The sequence below is a fragment of the Seriola dumerili genome, unplaced genomic scaffold, assembly GCF_002260705.1.
Source record: "Seriola dumerili isolate Sdu_G_001 unplaced genomic scaffold, Sdu_1.0 BDQW01000017.1, whole genome shotgun sequence".
Taxonomy (NCBI): Eukaryota; Metazoa; Chordata; class Actinopteri; order Carangiformes; family Carangidae; genus Seriola; species Seriola dumerili.
In genome coordinates this window covers 14,715,437-14,737,450 of record NW_019174272.1, presented here as the reverse complement: position 1 = coordinate 14,737,450, position 22,014 = coordinate 14,715,437, and the positions used below count along the sequence as shown (strand labels likewise).

General features: G+C 41.4%; 1 protein-coding gene across 1 annotated transcript in view; it reads right to left on the bottom strand.

Moving 5' to 3' along the window:
• Window positions 1–297: 297 nt before the first annotated feature.
• LOC111230910 (protein crumbs homolog 1-like) overlaps window positions 298–22,014 on the bottom strand; it is a 34,972-nt gene continuing 13,255 nt past the window's right edge. The window contains exons 5-13 of the mRNA XM_022757805.1: window positions 20,329–20,514; window positions 20,124–20,237; window positions 12,354–13,301; window positions 9,482–10,023; window positions 6,814–6,979; window positions 3,513–4,374; window positions 2,441–2,557; window positions 2,159–2,285; window positions 298–519 (exon numbers count right to left, since the gene is read on the bottom strand). Coding sequence (XP_022613526.1) covers window positions 298–519; window positions 2,159–2,285; window positions 2,441–2,557; window positions 3,513–4,374; window positions 6,814–6,979; window positions 9,482–10,023; window positions 12,354–13,301; window positions 20,124–20,237; window positions 20,329–20,514 — 3,284 coding nt within the window. The remainder of the gene's footprint in view (window positions 520–2,158; window positions 2,286–2,440; window positions 2,558–3,512; window positions 4,375–6,813; window positions 6,980–9,481; window positions 10,024–12,353; window positions 13,302–20,123; window positions 20,238–20,328; window positions 20,515–22,014) is intronic.

Sequence of the window (22,014 nt, the reverse complement as noted above, 5' to 3'; positions counted from 1 at the left end):
ATGAAGCGTCATATTGTCGTCAACACTTAAGGGACATTGAGGGTCAGATACTTTGACCCCACTCCCCCTCACAGGTGAGAGCTTGAGTGCCTCTGGTCTTTACCTGTACACCTCCGAGGCTTCAATGTCAGTAGTTTTTCCAGGCAGAGAATAAATCATTACCTTTTCCTTCATCGTTTCCCTGCAGGGCGGGAGAGCCCATAGTATCATACTGCAGAGCAGGTGTTCTCTAGGCCCTATAGACAGATACACCCACTGGGTGTGAGGCTGTGAGGCTGTGAGGCAGGGCTGCAGTGCTCAGATCAGCCTCTCCTCTGGGGGAACTTTTAGGACACTGCCCATCTCCAGCCTGGCACCAGCGACCTCCTGTGAGCTGGGACTGTACGTGCCCTCCGACTGACGCTTCTTCCGCGCTGTCATGATGAGGAAGAACACCACCAGGATGGCCAGTAACACACAGAGCGTGGTCAGAGGGATGGTCACCGCAAGCCAGGGAACCCGCTCCTTATGCTCCTCTTTCTGCAAGAGCACAGTGTTGTTTAAAACAACCAGTCCAGTCTGAAGTTGTTCATTTGTGGATTTTAGTCCAGATGTTTTGCATCTCTTTTCTAAAAGGTCATGTCAGAGGAGTTTTGAGTTTTGCTTGATTACACGGGTAAAACATTCACAGATGAATGTATATATATTCACTTTATACTTTTCATTCATACAAAATGTATTTAAGAAGAAGTGAAGAAGTAATATAACGTAAAGGACTAGTGTGCAGGATTTAGGGGGATCTATTGGCAGAAATGGAATACAATATTAATAATGATGTCTTCATTACTGTATAATCACCTGAAAGAAGAATCCTTATGTTTTGGTTAGATTAGAATTAACTTGTCATATCTACAGAGAGAGCGGATGCCCTTCCTACTAACCCTGGCTCCAGAGTGGGCTTCTCTGTTACGTTACCTGAAGACCACCCCAGATTCTCCTACAGCAGAGATCACTAACAGGCAGACCGCTGTCCAGACCCAGACCCAGACCAGACCAAACTATTATTAATATATATAAATATAGAATATTAAATCTTTACTGTGTCTTTCTATTTTAACCACTGCAGCTCTTCTAGCCTTTAAGGCACTGCACACATGACTCAGCAAATCATGGCGTCTCGACTCAGTCAGTGAGATATACACAGACACAGAGAAGACGACATCGGAGAAAGAAGTGGATAAAGTGGGATAGAAGAGGGAAAGGTAGAGAAAAGGTATTAAAGCTGTTCAGTTGTTAAGATGGGTTGAGATTATTTGTTATATAAATGGTTGAGACTGACGGAATTAACCATGAAGAAGAAACATGGAAAGTCAAACTACACTTTTATTCATTTAGTAAAATTAAGCACTTTATTATATTTTTTCAAAAACCCTTATTTATGTAGTTAATATATTATAAATTATTACATTTATTTTTCTTGAAATGATAAAGGACCATATATATACACACACACACTGTATATATATATATATATATTATATATATTATATATATATATTTATTTATATAATGTATGTATTATTATTATCCTTGGACCTTTTTAAATCCTCATTGAATACCCCCTGTCCTATATGCTTGGAAGGGGAGGGGTGTTCAGTTGGTTGCTATCTGTAACCTCACCACTAGATATCACTAAATCCCAGACACTGGTCTTTTAATGTAATAAAACGTAAACACTACTCAGCTCAACATTCTGCAAACATTTTAGTTTCATTTTCTTTATTACATCTTTTCACAAATACTAAATATAAGTGATATTTTTGCTTTATTTGTTTACCATAGATACTGTAGGCTCCTGTGTTGTATCTTTGTCTCAGTAAATGTTGTTGCCCTCTCTACATTTTTACATCATGCATAATGTACACAATACTTCTGAATGATAAACTCTATTTTCCCTCCTTCTCTAATATACTTGTATGTGTAAAACACTTATAAACAGCACTGGAACTGTCAGATTAACATATATTAATTCTGTATAGCCATCCCTTGTGGTATTATTTCTAGATCATGGGTCTGTGGCAGCTTCAGAGAATCTGAATCTAAACTATGAATTTTAAACCAGTTACTGATGCATGTGCTATGACAGTGAATCAACTCAGAGCCACTGTCTGTCACTTACGTTGCTCTCACACAATGCGCCGCTGAAGCCCGGCACACACACACACAGGAAGTGGTTGAGTCTGTCCAGACAGGTGGCACCGTTGAGACAAGGGCTGGACTCACACTCGTCTATTTCTGTCTCGCACCTGAAACACATCAGCAGGGTTTAAACACAACGCTGACTGACAGAGCTGCGGCTCACACACACATGCTCTTCTGACCTTTACACCTGGTTCAGACACACTTTCTCCTCAGCCACAGGTGTATGCGCTGAGGAGTGTGTGCTGTGTGCTGCTCTCACCTGGCACCGGTGTATCCAGGCTTGCAGGTGCAGTTTCCTCCAGAGTTGCCTCCTATACAAATCCCTCCATTAAGACACTCTGTCTTTGCATCACATGCCACTGGAGGGAAACGCCACCTATTGGACACATGAACACACACTCTCTATTACAATCAACACTCAGTTTCCAGCTTATTCGGAACAAGTAACCCAAACTAATGTAGTCTGATACAACAGCCCTACAATAAATCCTCTTTCACGAAGGTGATAGTTGGTGATGTTCAGTTAATGTTGAACCTTCTTTCAGAGACGTGTTGAGATCACTCTGGAGGATTTAGTCTCTGATGCTGTTGAATTATATTCATGAATTGAAATACTTTTTCCTTGATTTCACTGCAGCCAGACGTTTCCCTCCATCTCTGCTACTTGTATTATTTTGTGGTGCAGCTCAAGTGTATGAACAAGAATGCAAACAATCTATATTTTCTCAAAGAAAAAGATCAAATCCCAACCCCTCCTCCCAAATTGGCTCAACTTCAGTCACATTTAAAGCTCCGTATTTCCCTTTTCTTCTCTGTGTTAAAATTGAAGTGTTGATCCATAAGAAGAAATATTAAAACAATCTCAATGTAGTTTTACTTCTCTCTGGAGCATTTAAACTGCAGGACCAATGAAGCAGGGACATCTTTCCTGGTTCCTCAATGAAATGAATGGGGGACAAAATTAGGTTTTGCCACACTTTAACAACACGCTTGGGTGCTAAATGTTTTTCTTAAACCCTTCATTAGACACTATAGATCTGTTTACACTAATTTCCCTCATAAATTGACTTTGACATGTAAATCAGTGAATTGTCCCTTTAATATCCACCACTATACATCTACTCTATACATTTCATTATTAAAAAACAACTAAAATTTGACAGTATTCATGTGACTGTAGAATAATCTGAAAAAATAGTTCATCCAAAGAAAAAGAAGTAACTTTCATTTAATGATTCACATCAGGAAGTACTAGAGGATCTGAGTTTTCAGCCTTTTTCCAACACAATAAAGTGTTAGGGTTGCAGAGAAGTGGACAGATGTGTACTCACTGGCAGCGCTTGCCGACATATCCAGGAGGACATAAGCACGTGTGAGTTCCCACCATCTCCACGCAGCTTCCTCCGTTCACACAGCTGAACTCGAGACAGTTGTCCAGCTCCTCCTGACAGTCCTTCCCTGTGTATCCAGGCTCACAGTCACATTGGTAGTCTGCCAATAGGTCTTTACAGGTCCCATAGACACAGGGACCTGAGGAGCACTCGTTTATCTCCGTCTCACACAGCTCCCCCTCCCATCCGGAGCTGCAGCTGCAGTTGAACTCATAAAACTGGTCCAGACATTCACCCTGGTTGAGGCAGGGCTGGGAGTCACAGATCGGTGCACCTTGACATCCTATGATTGGCTCATGTCCACCCAGTCTGGAGAACCAGCTCACCTGAGGGGCCTCTGGTACTCTAATGAGCGGCAGGTAGACTCCACCCACTCTGACCTCCCCTAAACACCCAGTGTATTTCTCAGCCAGCCAGATTTTAGTATCATTCAGGAAGTTGAGGTTGCCACCAACGCCAAAGCTGCCACCCACTCTCTGGCCATCCACAGTGAGGCGCCAGCGGGACACTGACTGTGCGGGGTCAACCATAGTCAGCTGGACGTGGTGCCACACCCCGTCTGCAACTGTCCTGTCACTTGTGAAGGCCAGCAGCTCTGAGCTCACCCCGCTGTCCAGTTTGACCAGCAGGGAGGAGTTGAGAAGACCCAGGCAGAAGACCTCAGCTCTGCCGGCGGCCCGCAGCAGGATCCCGTTCTCGTCCCGTGTCCGTATGTCCATGGTGATTCTGGTCACCGGGCTCAGCAGGGAGCTGTTGGCAAAATACTGCAGAGAGTTGTCCTGGAAAATGGCTTCTGTTAGACCTGTGGGAGGAGGAGATGGTGTGAATGAACCAACCACTGAGTGTTCAAGTCTTCTCCAGTATTACATGATCAATGCATTGATTGGAAAGACACAAGCTGAGCTGCTGTCACAGGAGGCAAAACTTTGTCTTTCTCTGAACTCTTGCTTTGATGTTGTACAGTGGAGCTCGCTCTCTCTTTCTCTGTTGTCCTTTTATTTGGGTTTGCTTTGCAGACCTCTGCAGGTGTTCTCCAAATATATAACATTTATATTTTATACATGAAAGTCAGTTCACTTGTCGTGGTCTTCTGTGGATCAGGGGGAGATTTGTCTGATGATGTGTTCTCAGTTTGGGCTAAAGGAAAGTCACCAAGGGCGGACTGAAACAATACTTCAGGCCAGTAACATCACAAACCATCAGACTGCTAATTCTGTATGCTAACCGTTTGCTGATGTAACAGGTACCAGACTAGTTTTAAATTTGGCCACTATGTCCATCTGTACGGTGGGCATGAGAGCTCAACACACTGCAACTGAAGAAAACACATGCAACTTGAGAAAACATCTTCATCAGTTTGACAACGCATGAGCTGCGAATACTCACAACACAACACAAGTGTTTCCAGGGGACACTAAAACATACTGAACCTGGCTGAGACACACTTGTTCAATGCTTTTAACTTGAAAAAGTTACAACTGGGCATTGAACAGCGAGTGTTTCCCAGCAGGTTCATCACTTCTTTTTTTTAAGGTATTTTTTGCCCTAGAGAGAGAGAGAGAGAGAGAGAGAGAGAGAGAGGGCAAATGAAATGCAGCAAAAGGAGTTGCACTCGACCCCACTTGTGTCCCCTGGAAACACTTGTGTTGTGTTGTGAGTATTTGCAGCTCATGTGCTGTCAAACTGATGGAGATGTTTTCTGAAGTTTTAGTGTGTTGACCTTCAGGACAACCATACATCTAGGAAGAAAGTTATCCAGATTATAAAATACAATTTGTGACTGACCAATAAATGTGAAGAAATGTTAAATAATAATAGCTTATAATCGCAGTAACAGTGTGGACACACACAGTTCAGTGACGCAGCATCACACACAGGTGAGGTGATAGAAAAGGTTCATAAACTCTTTCCTGCTGTTATTATCTGGTTAAACTGGTTCACGGGGCAGGGAAATGGCCCGGTGCTCCCACCACCCTTACTCGTGGAGCTTGAAAGACATGGGCGTTCACCATGCACAGATCTAATGAAATACTGAGCTATCAAGTTGCATTATGCGACTTCTCAGATTATTTTAATCTGTTTCCCCCAATGTTTTGAGAGTGCAACATTAAATTCTCAAAGTATAGTTTGTAGTGTAATAGGCCGTTTCCGCAATACCACCATCTTGGATTTTGACCAGCCAGTTACACAAGTTTCAGGATGCATTGTGGGTAACATCCCATCAAAAGCTAGCTGTCAAGCAGAAACATTCCAAAACTCAAAAATCAAACTCAGACTTCATGACATTTTCTACAGAAAAGTATATAATTGTAGGCATGGTGCCAAAATATCCCACAATGCATTCCACAATCAATGTCATCAGCTGTGTCCTGGTTCAGGGGCCGTATACTGCAGAGGCTGCATTTGAAGACCAATTTCATCACAATGGTGCGACAAGGCGGTCTCATTTTGAAGGCTCGCTCAAATGTGTCCTTCTTTTACTGTTAGTCCAACCTATCCCACGATTCTTTGCACGCTGGTCATGAAAGCAAACAACACTGACAGAGAGCCCGAGGATTACACTGTTAAATGTAAGCATTGGGTTTCAACGGTACAACTGTTAAAATTGCTAAAACCAAGGACCATACGTTTTTGTGAATAAAAGTCAAGGTTGCTGGGCAACAGGAGCCGTTCTTTGCAATGAAATGGTAAGGGTGGAAACAGCTGGAGACACACAGTGAAAATCCTCTGTAGACCAGACCGTCTCATTTTGGTTCAGCTTTCACAGTCTACGGCTACAAGGGGCCACACCGTCACAGACCAAGTCCTCTGAAGGATGCGGTCTATGAACTGGGACACAGCGGTCAGCAGTCTATAGCAACATTTAAAAATAATGTTTAGCCTATAGAGGACCTTGCCTAGTTTCTTAAGGAGTCCAAAATTTACAACTAGCACAGTCAGGAGCTCAAATCCCACTGTAGCCACATGAAATTAAAAAGTGATGTTCATCTTGATGTTTATATATTTTAGTATGTTGTAGGATCTTTCTTCTCAGCTCCTCCTTCGTGCATCTTTTCTTACCTCTCTTGTATTAAGAAGTTTTTCCTTTGATGTCAGAGGGTCTGAGGTTAAATGATCATTCAGAAACTGTAAGTCTTATAAAACACTGAGAGATAAACAAATAAACCTGACTCTACCTGACTGTGCAATCATTTGCTCTGCCTTCATAAAGAGAGATAATCACTACAGAGGGATTACTCACATTCATAACCGTCCTGCAGGTCCACACAGCGCACGCCATCAAAACATGGGTTGTCGACGCACCACAGGCGTGTCTCACACAGTCGGCCTGAGTAGTTAATGGAGCAGTCACACTTGAAGTCATTCCAGGTGACCTGACACTGTCCACCATTGAAACAGGGCTCATCCTGCGCACAGATAAACACAGATGGATGGATTACATGATGACTTGTAAAATCTGTTACCTGATGCGACCGCGAGTTTTAAAGCTGCAGAGAGGACTGAGCGCTAACTCGCAGATCAAAGGGATTCAAAACCTGAACAATGTTAATAGGGATGAGGCATTACAGTGCAGCCCAGCTATCAGACAGCACTGCGAAGTGCTAACACAATTAGCATGAGTTCAGTGTTAGAGGCACGCACTGGCTAAACATGGAGCTTTTCATTCAAACTGAATATTAGACAGTTTTGTCAATATCTGACATGTAATGTGATGCAGCCTGCTTCAGTATGTAATGTAGCCATGCCATAGTGATGTTAGTGTGTCAGTGTGTCAGTCTACCTGTGGACTGTAATGAAATTTTGTTTAGACCCCAGGCTGTTATGGTAAATTTACATCTAGCACTACCAACAGTTCAAACCTTGCACACCCAGTATAGTTTCATATTAAGTTTCTGATAAAGCTGTTATTTCAAAAAAACAACCAGAATAAAACAATATCTTTAATCAAATAATTATTCTCTCCTAATTCTAATTTCATCCCCATTTTCTATCACGTTTGTTCAGTCAGCTGGTTCACTCACTGGGTAGGAGTTCATAACCGGGACAGGAGGCCTGAAGCCCACACTGCTGCATGTGCTCATTTAGGAAGTGGCAATAAATAATAATAATAAACCAATCCCATTTTGATTTATAGTGGGTGGGTTTAAAGGTCCTTCCTGAAGGCTGAAGGCCAGAGCTATTTTATGGGTTTTACCTTTTTCTGTTCAGGGATTTAAACTAGCACAGTGGTTCTCCACCTGTTGGCCACAAAGATTTTGCAAGTGGGCTACAAAACATTTGCAAAACAGAACATTTTTGGTGAAAAGATTGAATTAAAAAATAGTTTTTTTCATGTTGTCGCTCCCGGACCACATCCTATACTTGTGTGCTGTCTCAGTCTGATTTCATCCATGACAAAAACTGGAGAATCAAAATGGAGAGCTGTTTAGTAACAGGAAGAATTATAGGAAAGAGTCAAAGACAGATGGTGAATCGACAAGTGAATCTCTCCTCCGTCAAACAAAAAAGAAAAACCGAGCTTCCTCTGTTTTTAGTTCAGTCCTGAATGTTCAATGGTTATTATAAAAGTAAAAAGTGCTGTGAGAAGACTTTATTTGGCCTTTGTATTGTTACGGCGTCTGATGTGGGTCGCCAACATTTTTGAGATTTTCAAGTGGCTCCTGAGTTCAGATCGGATCGGGACTTCAATGGGTGAAGGCCTAAAAGCTCTACTCCTCACAGTTCACCACTGCTGAACAGTATTTTCTTCACTAGTGGTAAAAATGGAACTCGTTGACTTTATACTGTCCAAGCTTGACACGTAATGCTGAGCAGCAGCTGCAGTAGGACTAAAGATCCCTGATCCAAATGCTGTTTGGAAATAACATATGACCCTGAAATTATTTAGATTTTTGTTGTGCTCTACAAAAAGTCAGAATTAGATATTCTTCAATGTAAATTTTCATCATCATATATTTTACCTTGTTTTTTTTTTTGTCGGTCCCACTTAACAATAAGATGACCCTTATAACTGATTTATAAATGTTTTATAACTAGTTTCTTAATTCTTACTAATGACTTACTACCATTTATAACTGGTAAAATGAGCCTTATAGTAACTCATTAATATAATGTTTACTACTCATTAATCTGACTATTGACTTACTACTATTTATAACTGGTACAATGAGCCTTATAGTAATACATCATGATGTGTTTTACACTTAAGACTCCTTTTATAAATGTTTGTAACTGATAAATAAATGGCTGTAAAAATGAGATGAAGAAACATGAAGATGATGGAGAGATCTGAACAGTGGAACAAAGAATGGGTCAGCAGTTCAAGTAAAGGAAGGTTCCCACCTGTGTTCTACCTGAATGTTAAAGTCCTGAAGAGGAGACCAACCAGCAGAAAGCATCTCCATGTCAATATCTGATCAACAGCTGTGATTATAATGTGGATGGCTGCTGAGAGCATGTCAAGGTAAACAACACTGCTGAGGCCTTACAGGATGAATGTGGTCATGTGATATGATCATGTGATCTGCCACAATCTGATCTGCCTGATGAAACTTTCTGACCATTAAGATGCTGATGCTGGTTCATTGATAGTAACTGAACAAACATGTGATGAAGCAGCAGGTACAGATGCTGATGATGGAGAAAACAAAGAAAGCTCAGTAACTAATGAGACATGAGGCTGAACAGTACAGAGACATGTGGGCTCACTGTTTGATTGATTTTAACAGGTCACTGTCTCCCTTTTTATCTAATGTGTTATAACAGCTTATAAATGATGTATAAAATGTTAACAAGCTATTAGATAAACTAGCTATAAACCATTCATAAATCCTTTATGAGGGGAGTTTGACTGTAAAATGGTACCTTGTTGTCTGCTCTGTATGAAAGTGAATATATTTCTCTTTTACCTTGCAGGTGTCATCACTGTGACATCCTGGCAGCACGTTCTCCTCTGTGCTTGCCTGGTAAACCTCCACTGTCTCTGGATAATCCTCCATGGTCAAATGCTTGTGGTCCAGCCGGACGTCCTGCAGGCAGCCCTTGAAGTTTCCACCCCAGGCGTTCATGCTGTTTCCCACAGGGAGCGCTCCAACATACGCCACATCCCCTGCCTCGACACTCACGTTCCCTAAGGCACGGTGGTTCCCTGCTTTGGGGAAGACCACATGGCCATTGTGCACCTTAACAGTCACCAGATTATTGTTGCCATCAGTGACGAATGTGGCCTCCGACAGCAGTGTGGTGTGAGGGCTGTAGATTGCCACGGTGCCTTCCTTCAGGTAGATGGTCAGATAGGGGTCCCCGTCTCGACTGAGCTGCAGAAGCAGACCGTTGTGTTTGAGGGAGCGCATCAAAAAGGAAATGCTGAAGTTGTTTCCATGGCTTTCCAAGATGTTGTAGGCAGAGTAGCTGCTGGTGTTCTCATGGCCGAAGGTCCAGGATGGGTACTCTAAGGTGGGAGGGGGAAGCACAGAGGTGTCAGTATCTTATCCCAACATGCTGGTACATGCTACACTTCATCAGGAAATACTTTCTTTTATTTTCCAGTTTTAATGAAATATCAGGTCACAGTCACCAGAAGTTATGCTCTTCCTGGGTTTAAAAAGTCTTGTGTGGCTCTGAAAGAGTGTTTTCAACACACATCACATGTGTGTCTAAAAGACATAATGAAGGGTCTCACAAAAAGATCAACTGAGTTGCATTGTGGGACATGTGATCCAGTGTTTCTGGAGTTAGACCCATAGTAATCATAACAGTTTGCCTTGACTCCACAGAGTTTTTCAGCCTCATTCAGATCAATGTTTCCAGCAGCAGCAGGAGTTGTTTTCAACTGTACCCAACCTGCCCGGCACCAAACAGCAGACAGTGTGGAGGAAGCTTCAAACTTCCAGTGACTTCACATTAGAAGAAGTTGAACTACAGCAAAGCAACGCCAGGCAGAAAACTAGTTCAGCTAACTGAGGCTACTTTGAAAAAGTTGTTCAAAATAGTTTGTAAAAAAAAATTATACAATTGACTGTGTACATGTGAAACATATAAAATTATAACAAAATACAAAACAATAAGGTCACATGGCAGCAAAACTGCCACTCAGTTTACTTTTCTATACTCCACCAGTCAAGTGCTGGAACATCATCTTTGGTTTTGTGAACAAAAACTGGTTCAGTGGGACTGTGGGGATTCTTCCTCAGCCGAGATTCTGGAAGTTTATCGTTGTGTGAGCACTGAGCAACACCTGCCTTTGGCTTCTGCACATGCACAAACACACAGGTCAGGTGTGTGGTGGTGACTGCCTGACCAATGCATTGCCTGGGCTGGTCAAAGGGGGTTTGATGACCCAAAACATTTTGTAGTTTCAGTTGGTAACTACACAACAATACTTGAATCATTATTCACATGTGAATGTAGTGCAGAAACCAGCAAGTTACTGCAAAATGTAGTTGAACTACTGGTTTAATTACATGTAGTTCTCTACCCCCCAACACTGATGGCAGACAGAGACAACGTTAGCAACTAGCTGGTAAATGTTTTCTCAGGAGCTGTTGGAGCCCGACTAGAGACAAGAGGAGAGTGAATGTTGAACTCTGCCGAATGTGTCTGTTGAGACATTAACCTCAACGACTTTATGAGATAATAATATGACAGTGTTGCGTTTACAGCTTGTTCCACTGCCAAGAAAATCAGTGTATGCAGCTTTAATATTGAGTCAGATATTCATGATTGTCATTTATCAGAGTTAGTGACTGTTTTCTCATTCTCAAGATACATTAACAGATATTTTTCTTTAGTTTTTTTTATTTTTGCGCCAAACTCTTTAATTTTGCACAATGGGATAAAGAAACTCAGTCTTTGATTCATCCAGCTTTGTCTAGACCAGAGGTCTCCAACACGTGGCTCGTGAGTTACCAGCAGCTCACCCAAAGGTTCAGAGAATTTCGTCTGTACAAACTAGATCTAGCCAAGTGAAATATCCAAATCACAGGAGCTGCTGTTTTTCTGATAAAGGCAAATGTGTTACATTGTTGTGCATTGTTAGCACCATAAGTGTTGTGGTGCTACAGAGACAAATCATATTCTCCAGACGTAAAGGAACATGTTTGTTTGGTACAAGACCAACAAAACCAAAAAAAGTGAAAAAATGATCATTCAAACTGAAACTGTGGCTCATATTGCAATATGATTTTTTTTGCATATTGTGCAGCCCAAGTTCAAGCAACACAACGTCACTCAGTAAATCTGCTCCAAATGCAACTTAATCAAATACACAGACCCCTGCCCCCCTTCACCACCACACCACCCAATCATTATCCGTCAGTTTGTTTACATCAGATCAGCTGTAGGCCACATGCAGTGATAGAAACTCTTCTGATAACAGAACAGATATAACACTTTTTCTTTGTTTTTTTTTCAGCCCATGTTTGTTTACATTTTGTAAAATGAAGTGTACTAAATTAATTCATTGTAACTTCCTGTTTGTTATGTATCATTGATGAACTGACAAATATCACTGATCACTGACTGAGGAGCTTCTCCTTCTCTGGTCTGTAATGAGACTTATGGAGGTTTATTTGCAGTGGTGTTTTAATGTCTGTGTGTTTAGGTCTGACTGAATCATGACTCACGTTTTTGTCTGATGTGAGTCTGTGCGTGAGGGATATAAGACATTAGTTTTTAGTTGTCTCTAGTATTGGTCATGAGGGCAAGATCCCACCTGACTACCACTGACTTAAAGGTTGGGTGTATGCCAGTGAACCTGTGTGGTATCCTGTCATACTCTACCTCTCTCACAGCTCTCTCCATAGAAGGGCCGCTGACACTGACAGCTGGCACGAACCCACATGTCCACACACTGCCCTCGCTGAAGACAGGGGTCCTCCTGACACCAGTCTGTTTTGGTGCATCCCAGTTCCAGGCCGTGGTTCTCCTCTCTGATGAGGTCTTGGGGCAGAAGCAGCTTATGGTCAACATAAAGGTCTTCCATACAGCCGACAAAGCCCCTCCCACTGGTTGTATGGGCTAAATACTCTTGCGGAGCCCCTCCCACATACAGCTGCTGAAAGGAGCTGGGCTGGAGGAAGATCAGATGGTTGTGGCCCTCGTTCTTCACTCGACACCCTTCCTCACAGCCGGGTCCTTTTATAGACAGAACCAGCCTCTCGTCCATGGTCACAGAGACCTGGTGCCATTCTCCGTCATTGACTGGTCCGGGGTAAACAACATGCAGAACCTTCCCCGCCTTCACCCAGGCCTGGAGGGAGCCACTGACGAGCTCCAGGGAGACGAACTGCTCCACAGTTCCCCGGTAGTACAGCACCATGTCAGGCAGAGTGCTCTTGAAGCGGAGCTGCATGTGGAGCCCGTGGTCATCAGCCTCTCTCCTCGTCCTGTTTTTGGAAACAGGCAGCTGCATGTGGATGTAGCCCTCTGAGTTAAAGGAGAAGGTTGTGGAGGTGTTGCAGCGTTCTCCGCTCCAGCCAGGCGGACACAGGCAGGCGTAGCTCTGCTCCCCATCGTCCGTCAACATGGGGACACAACCTGCTTCGTGCTGGCACTGGTGCTGCTGGCAGCCAACCAGGCGGACGTCACAGTCTCGCCCACCCCACGGCTCCTGGTCGGGCTCTGGTGGCGGGCAGTGACACCTATAGGCGTTGGCGGCATCTTCACACGAGGCGCCGTTCTGGCAGGGATGGCTGTCGCACTCGTTAATGTCCACCTCACAGTGGACGCCTGCAAGAGGAGACACAGTTACTACTGCAATGACAGTGGTTCAGCTTCAAAATGGAAGTCATATTTTGTTAAATTATTTAATCACTTAAATCAATCAAAAGACAGGGGGCTGCAGTGGGAAAGTCAAACTACAGTAAATGTGTTAATTAGACTCAGAGCTCTTTGTGCATGTGTTGCTACCCATGAACAGGCAGATTTGTTTGAGCCAATTCATGAATATTTCCATCAGTGTCATCTGCAGATGAGGAAATGATGGGAGGAAACAGCTTTAATTTGAGCAAACAGAGGAGAATTGGATTTGTATTCTTCCTTAATACAATTAAACTTGTTTATGTCAAACTGATTGAATCAGCTGGACGTTAAAATATTGCTCTCTATGCCTCACTCGCACCCATTCTCACGAACACACACACACACACACACACACACACACACACACACACAAATACATGTTTAAAAGACAGGATTTGACTTTTGTCTGTTGTACATGTAACATTAAGAAAACACACCTCAGCGCAGTGTGTGTGTGTGTCTGGTGTCTGTGGTCAGAGCTGCCTCATCAAACTGCATTCAACATTAAGCCCTGGCAGCAGCAGTCAACTTGCATTAACATAGTCCTTTAAAATACTCTACACCCGAGGAACCCTAAAGCTGTTCATCCTCTCTCTGCCAAGACGTCGCCATTGGTTACACACGAGCGGCCAACTTTCTTTTGCTGTTGTGAAAAAGTGCTGTACCATACTGTACCTGTCAGCCCCCAGGGCCCACAGCAGCAGCACAGCAGCAGCAGCATCAACCTCCTTCCCTCCATGATCCACCGAGTCAACGGCCAACACACTCCTCACACTGCTGGGTGGTAGGAATGACACAGCCAGGTGCTCTCTCTCTCTTTCTTTCGCTCTCTCTCTCTCTTTCTCTTTGCCTCTCTCTCTCTCTTTAGCTTACAAAGCAGAAATGCTGTCACTCCTCCACTTTTCACCGGGCACACAGGCAGGACTGATTAAAATGCTGCCCTGCCCAGTTTTTCTTTACCTCCCTCTCTTTCTCTCTCCCTCCATCCCTCCCTGAATCCCTCCCTCCCTCACACCCCCTTCTCCTCTCCTGTCTGCAGCCCAGCCCGGGCAGAGTGGTAAGCTCTCAGCCTCCAGCTGGCTCCTGTCAGTGTTTGACAGGAGGAATGTAGTGCTGCAGTCCCCTCTGCTCCGTCTGCCCACTAGCGGCAGGAGAGAACCCAGGAGAGGTGCTGCAGGTTCAGGGCTTCATGTGGACCAGGGCCTGATACACCTGGAGCCACTATTAATCCTTTATTAATGTTTTCATATCTGTTAGTCGACGCTGTGTTTGATTATTTCACATTTGATTTATTCCCTCTAGCAAAATGTGAATCTGAACTTATTGCAAGACAATTTCATTATATTCAGCTCTGGTATGTTTCACTTTGCTCTGGTGTTAATGGTGACAAAGAAATTTGAGTTCTGAGATTAAAGTTAAAATCTGTAACTTCCTACACAAACATACCATACCAACAAATCATACACAAATATAATATATGACATATGTGATATATGTGTATCACATATAGACATTCTCTGGATATACTGTATGAAGATATGCATTTATAACATACGTATATGAAATGCCCACAGTAAAAATGTGTGTATGTATTTGTGTACAAATTCTTATATGGTATAACATGTTGCGACCATATATGTTTATGATATATATTTAATTCATATATGCAAGTTTATTAAAACAACATACATATAAAATTACATATGTTTAGGTACTTATCTCATTAATTTTAAACTCTACTGTTTATATCAACATATACTGACAGGCTTTGGGATGGATATATATTTATGTAACATCTGTCTACAATATAAACATACATACATAAACATACACATTTGTATATGTCAGTATATGAAATTGTTCCAGCTTATAATTCATAAGTTTCATATACAATTTTTACATATCTGTTTTTATTTTATATGTACATATACAGTATGTAATATATAGAAATTCAATATATGTACATTTGCATATGGGTTTTTCGCATTAGAATGTCTGAAAACAACTAGACCTATGTTCTATATGTTGTTGAGTTGTGTTCGTACATTATCACAAATGTTTCCATCAATTCTCAAACCATGGGGCTGGGGTCAGGCAGGACTAACGGCCTTTTTTATGGCTCTAGCTTTGTCTCACAATGCTTCCCAACCTGTTTCTGTTTTTCAGGGTAAGGGACCCGAACCAGCAGATAAATGAAAGGGCTCAAACATATCCTCTATGATCATGTGTCAGTGTTGTGTTTGTCTGACAGAAGCTCAACATTGACTTCTTTTAAGTCACATTTTTAAGATACACTTTTTTTGTGATTCATCATAAATTAACATGGAAACAACACATTGAGTATATTAAAAAAAGGCTATACATGTCAATAGAAATTCTGTATGAATCTAGCGATACATCAAATTATAAGGCCTTGTATTTAATCTACTGCTCACTTATATTTTCCTTTATAACTTATTGTGTGGAAGTCGACCTTTAAAACAAGTATAAATTCAATAATTTTACTACAAAAATGAGCCATACATATTATTAATAAAGCTGGTTACTATGATCACATAAATCATGCATGCATCATCATCATAAACTTATGCTATGAAATTTAATGATTTAGTTTATTATAAAATATTATAAATAATGTTCAGAGCTAAATCAAAGTCACTCCAGACTGAGTCCATAAGGTTTTTTCAATAGAGGAGAGCAAATCTGATCTGGGAAAAGTTTGTAAGTTTATTGAACAAAAAGATTGAAAGGGATTAAAAGGAGACATGTTTCTATTGTTGGGGTTAAATCATTGAACAACAATAATACAAATTTAAAAATGTCTAATTCGCTCCTAGTTTTCAAAAGAATGATCTATAAAGTTATTTTTGAGGGTTACAAATGAGAATGATTTCCTTGTCTCAAATAATGAAACAATTCTAATATAAATTATAAAAAATATGGAATTTCCTTTTGGTTCTCAAAAGAGTGATTTCTGAGGGTTACAAGCCTGAACAATTTTTTGAGGTTTTTACCAGCAGCTGAATCATCCACAGAGGTGTCCTCCTCTCCATAACAAACACACCAGGGGATTAAAACCAGTAGAAACACCCATGAAGCAGTTTGACTTTAAAACTCAGAGATTCACCGACACGCTTCAGTGACACAGGACAGGACGTCTCCAGCAGCTGGGAGCTGAGCTGTCTAACATTTCCTCAGCTTGTTTCTCTGATAACTTCAGATCCAGACGTCCGACGACTAAAATCCTTCATCTGGTTCAAGTATAGAGCTGAAAACCACCAAGGTGTAAAAAGTGTATGTGGCTTAAAACTAGATAAAAGTCAATGTTGAGCTTCTGTCAGACAAACACACTGACACATGATCATAGAGGATATGATGTCACTGAGAGGAGACCAATTAAAATCACAGATTTCTCTGGTTTGAGAATTGATGGAAACATTTGTGATAATGTAAGAACACAACTCAACAACATATAGAACATAGGTCTAGTTGTTTTTAGACATTTTAATGCGAAAAAGTTACAGATTATAACTTCAATGTCATCGGATGTGCAATTGACCAACTTTAAAAACACAGGCTGCACCTGCTGCTCATCATGTGATTAGATTAATTTAAGGAAGCTACAATGTTGAATGTGATATTTCCTTATAGATTTGTAAATGATATAAGACTGGACAAATGTAATGACCGAGGGGCTCATCGCTGCTGGATCAGTGTGGACCACCTCCTACACGTGGAGGTGAACCTGTTGCTCATGTGCCATGCAAAGTTAATAGGGTCATATTTCTGAGTTTTCCTTTATCTTTGCTGGCTGTTAGTAATATGTGATGAGTTTATTGTGCATTGTACTAGTGGAATGAAATACATGTCATTTGGAAAAAATGCACAGTGTTTTGTATCACCTTTGTCTTCGTTTCATCAGGCTTTAATTAGTCTCCTAAGCAGCTTTGCTGTAATCTCCCCTCCCCTCAACAAATTTCCAAGGAGACCCCTGTTTAATGCCCGACATGGTTGCCTTGACATATGGCACCTTTTATTGGCTTTGTTGTTTTCCATAACATATGCCCCCTGATCCCCTCCTCTCCTACACTCTGCTGTGGCCTGAACGTCTCGTGGCTAAAAATAGGACGTGTTGACTAAAGCTTTGGTTGAATTCCTCGCTCCTCAGTCCACATCTTAATATTGCAAGGGTTGAGCTTTTGGTGAAGGTCCTGTTTTGAGTGATGAGGAGACAAATCTCCTCTAATGAGGAATTGATACTTTGCCTGATCAAGAGGAATGATCAGCAATACTACTGAGCTACTGAGGACAGTCATTTCAGTTCAGTTCAGTTCAGATCAGTTCAGTTTAGTTCAGTTCAGATCTTTATCATCACACAGAGGACAGATCTGTTTCCAGTGAGGCAAACATAACAGCAGTTCAAACACAATAAAAGTTAATGGTAAAGTCTAACAATTATTACTAATTCTGTAGGTTTTTTACTTTATATATGGATTTGACTTGTAACGTTAGGAAAAGCAGTTTCTAATATACTGGTATTTGAATTTATCATATTTTTTGTGCATGGGCTTTATTTTTATTATCAATTGTCCTACTTGTCATTTTCTTGTTGCTCAGTCTATAAAAAAAAAAAAAATTTGAAAAATGCTCATCACAAGTTAATGTTTTCATGTATCCTGTCTGACCAACAACACAGTTTATCCTCACACTAGCAAGAAACATTGCTGGTCAACATTAGTATATTTTACCAGTCACCTGTTGTCATGTTACCCAGTTACTTCCTGTTGTGCCAGACCAACAAATCAATAAAAAGAATCTGTAAAATAACTTTCTGTCAGGTTTAAGACCTTTCATCCGAGTCACCAGTAAACATATACTTTGTCATTATTTCAGTATTCAGTATTCAAGTCAAAGTAAGGAAGACTAACAATAGTCTAGTAAACTGATTTATGCGTTCCTGCTAGTTGCTAACTTTAAGTCATATTTTTCTTCTGACAGCCATGTCTTTAAAGTTCAGCCGTAGTAATGGGTGATTCAAACATACAGACTAATAGACCGCTAATCATTGTGAATGAGACCTGGTCAAACACCACCCATGGACCTACAGAGTTCTGCAGGCGTGAGTACTGAAACCTGGAAATTAGCTGCAATTTATCACTCCCTGTTCCTAGGTCCTGAAGTCTCTGGTTCTTTAAATGAGTTTTTGGTTAAATGGCTGAAATAAAGTCTGTGTTTAACACAAGCTCAAGACATTTTCACATTTTATTCTATAACAGAGAATCAGGCAGTAAAAACCTCAGTCCTGATTTCTTTAAGGTTTTACATCCCGGTTGCTAACAAGTGTCTAAATGAGACTACAGAGGTTGTCTGGGACGTTAAACGTTGTCACGTTGAACATGAAAACCGATCTACTCACCAGTCCACTTTTACAGCCTCGTTGTGGTGAAGAGGTCAGATCTAAATCAAACTACAAGTTGAAGTTTAGTGGTGGTGATGTTAAAGTCATGTGACCGTGGTGTAGTTGGTTTATAGCCTAACATTAGCTTTTTACTTCTGCTGACTATTTAAGCTTCAAACATCATAAAGTAGTGTTCATTAGTGAAGATGATCCTGTTGAACTAAACCTGTAAGGATCATAAACTGTTATATATTTTCTCTACTAATCCAAAAGACAATGGAAAAATCCCAATGATTTTTTTGGGAGGGTAACAGGGCGAAGCTAACATCTGGGCTAGCCTAGGAAAATGTCCCTGCAGCACTCTATAGAGATTAAAGACCCTCTGATAAAAATCAAGTGTTTAACCACGTTAACATCCATATGATGTTTTTATATAATACAAAACATATGATGAGTGAAATAATCATCAACACCATGACTGAATGTTTCCACCTTGAGCTGCAGTGAACCAATGACCAAAAACAGATTCAGACAGCCAGGGTTTCATACGTCACAAACCTAAGGAACCAATCCTGTCATCCTTGAACCCTGAACAGCACTTCAGGGGAAAGTTGAGAATGTTTCAACTTCATGCAAATCTCTTATGACACACAAACTACATCACACTGCCAAGCTCACTGACAACAGGCTCACGCAACAATTGTCATGTGTGAAGTTCTTGTCACTGTAGTAACATGTTAGACTGTCCATAGGAGAAAAAGAGCCCGTTGATCGTCTGCACAAGCAGTTGATTACAATCCATCGTTATCTTTTATTGTTAGATGACCTCGAGTGGTCACAATTATGACTGGAACAGAGGGTGAAGTGAGGTGATGTAGTGAGTGACAAGTTCTGTGTTAGATAGAGGTTGGGGTCGATGGATGAATCAACGAAACACAGAACTTTCTTGTTTGAAATCAATAGTCATCATTGTTTCTTTTAACAATGACCGGTTACCATCACCTTAACTTACTCGGTTCATTATTGTAACCATGATGATGAAGATTCTCTAACCTTGAGGGACTACTTTTTTAACCCAAACCATCATCTATCCCTAAACCTAACTAGATGTGACTGTTCCATAACCTTAACACATGTTTATTAACGTAACTATGGTGATGAAGATGTGGTATGTCCGGGAGACAGGTCATTTCAGAGGGTCAGGACAGATCACCTATGAGGTAATTCAGGTGGGAGGAGTTAGTGGAGGAGGAAGAGTGATGGGGACAGGACACCACCCTGTGGGCTACCGGTGAGGGAAGATGTTTTGTTATGAGATAAGAGAAGATGAGGAGATACGAGGTTCCTCCTACCTGTGAAGCCACTCGGACACACACACTGATAAGAGTTGATCAGATCCTGGCAGCTTCCTCCATGTTGACACGGAGCAACCTCACACTCATCCACGTTGACTGAGCAGTTGTCTCCTGCAAGAGGAAGAAACTGATCAAAGTCACATCTACTGTTTGTCCTCACTTCACCATGAGAAGCTGAAGCTCTTCTGTGAAACCAGCTTACCAGTGAACCCGGGCAGACAGTGGCAGATGAAGCCAGCCGCTCCTTCATATGTGAAATTGGCTGTGTTGAGTTCATGAAGTGTCCCGTAGTTTAGGACATCTGATCGCTCGAAACACTTGCCACCGTTCTCACAGGGAAGGCGCTCACACTCGTCTACATCCACCTCGCAGTTATCTCCCTCGTAACCTGGACAGACACACACACACACACACACACACACACACACACACACACACACACACACACACATTCAGGAAATGACACCAGTGCAGCAACAGTCAGCATCATCATCAGCCAAAACAGTGACATGATGGTTGGACTGGGAAAGAAATTCAGGCCTGTTTGGTGCTTGAATCATGTCAGGAAGAAGGCACATTCTACCCTTCTGTTGCCACCAGACCTTGAGGAGTTTTATCCGCTTGAACACGCACACAAAAGACTGTCATGCACACCCCGAATGACAGGCACAAAGAGAGAGAACCTGATGAGAATGGTAAAAACTTCTGGTGCACCAACACAGCGGCTCACTAGGATTTTTCCCCACTCATCCCGATGACCAGTCAGACTACAGGAGACTGAACATGACTTACTATAAACTATATTTTAGACTAAATGTGACTCTCCAGCTCTGACACGGCATGAAAACAAAGTGTGAAGATAGAGTAGGTATGTCAACTCTTGACAAACGTTTTTATGCCTCCGCACCAGTGACAGACAGAGCCATTTTGTTTTCAGGTTTTACATCCATCCGTCTCATTCTCGTGGACACGATATCTCAGTATCTTGATGGAACTTTTTCAAATTTGGCACAAACATTCCCTAGGACTCAAAAATAAACTGAGTAGATTATGGTGGTCAAATGTCAAGATCATGGTGACCTCACGTTCTTGTGAATGTGAAACACCCTGAGGCAGTTTTCATCACTTCTGTCACTCTGACCTCACAAAACACGTTTAGCCATAACTCATGAATTAATTCACTAATTATGACACAGTTTAACTCAAATGTCTATAAGAATAAAATTAAGTGATAACATAACATTAGCCAATGTTGCACATTGCTGGTGCTGTAGTCACATTAGAAAAGTGATCAATACATGTAAACTGATTCACATTCTTACATATAGGACCTTTATTACAATACTCATGAGCCAGTAAGTATGTTATAAGAGTTACTGGTGACTGTAATCATTCATCAGAGGCTGTGATCATTTCCTAGCATTCACATCAATAAAACACAGAGTCAGAGTATATGGTTAACTGGAGCTGATGTCTGTACAGTAAACAGACCAGATCGTTGGTATCAAATATTCACAGACTGTAAAACCACAGCTGTCAACACAACAACTAAACAAACATGTCCCTCCACCGCAGGTGTAAAGTGTGTTCACAGAAACGCACAGAGGGAATTTCACAGCAAAAAGGATGTCACTTTATTTTGATGCTGAGGGCTCATTTTAGCTGCTTGAACATAGAATGCATTTTGCTGGATTTAGCGAATTTAAGACACCCTTAACAAGCCCAGTGACATAGTTAGCTACTTCCTGGTTTATTTTTCCAGAAAATATGCAATTCCCATAATTTCATTGTTTGGATCCTTTATATGAGAGCTGTCTTAAAAATGTTTCTGAAAATACGGAAAGATTATGATGCTGAAAAATAAGGGCTAATGCTGACGCTACTTAGA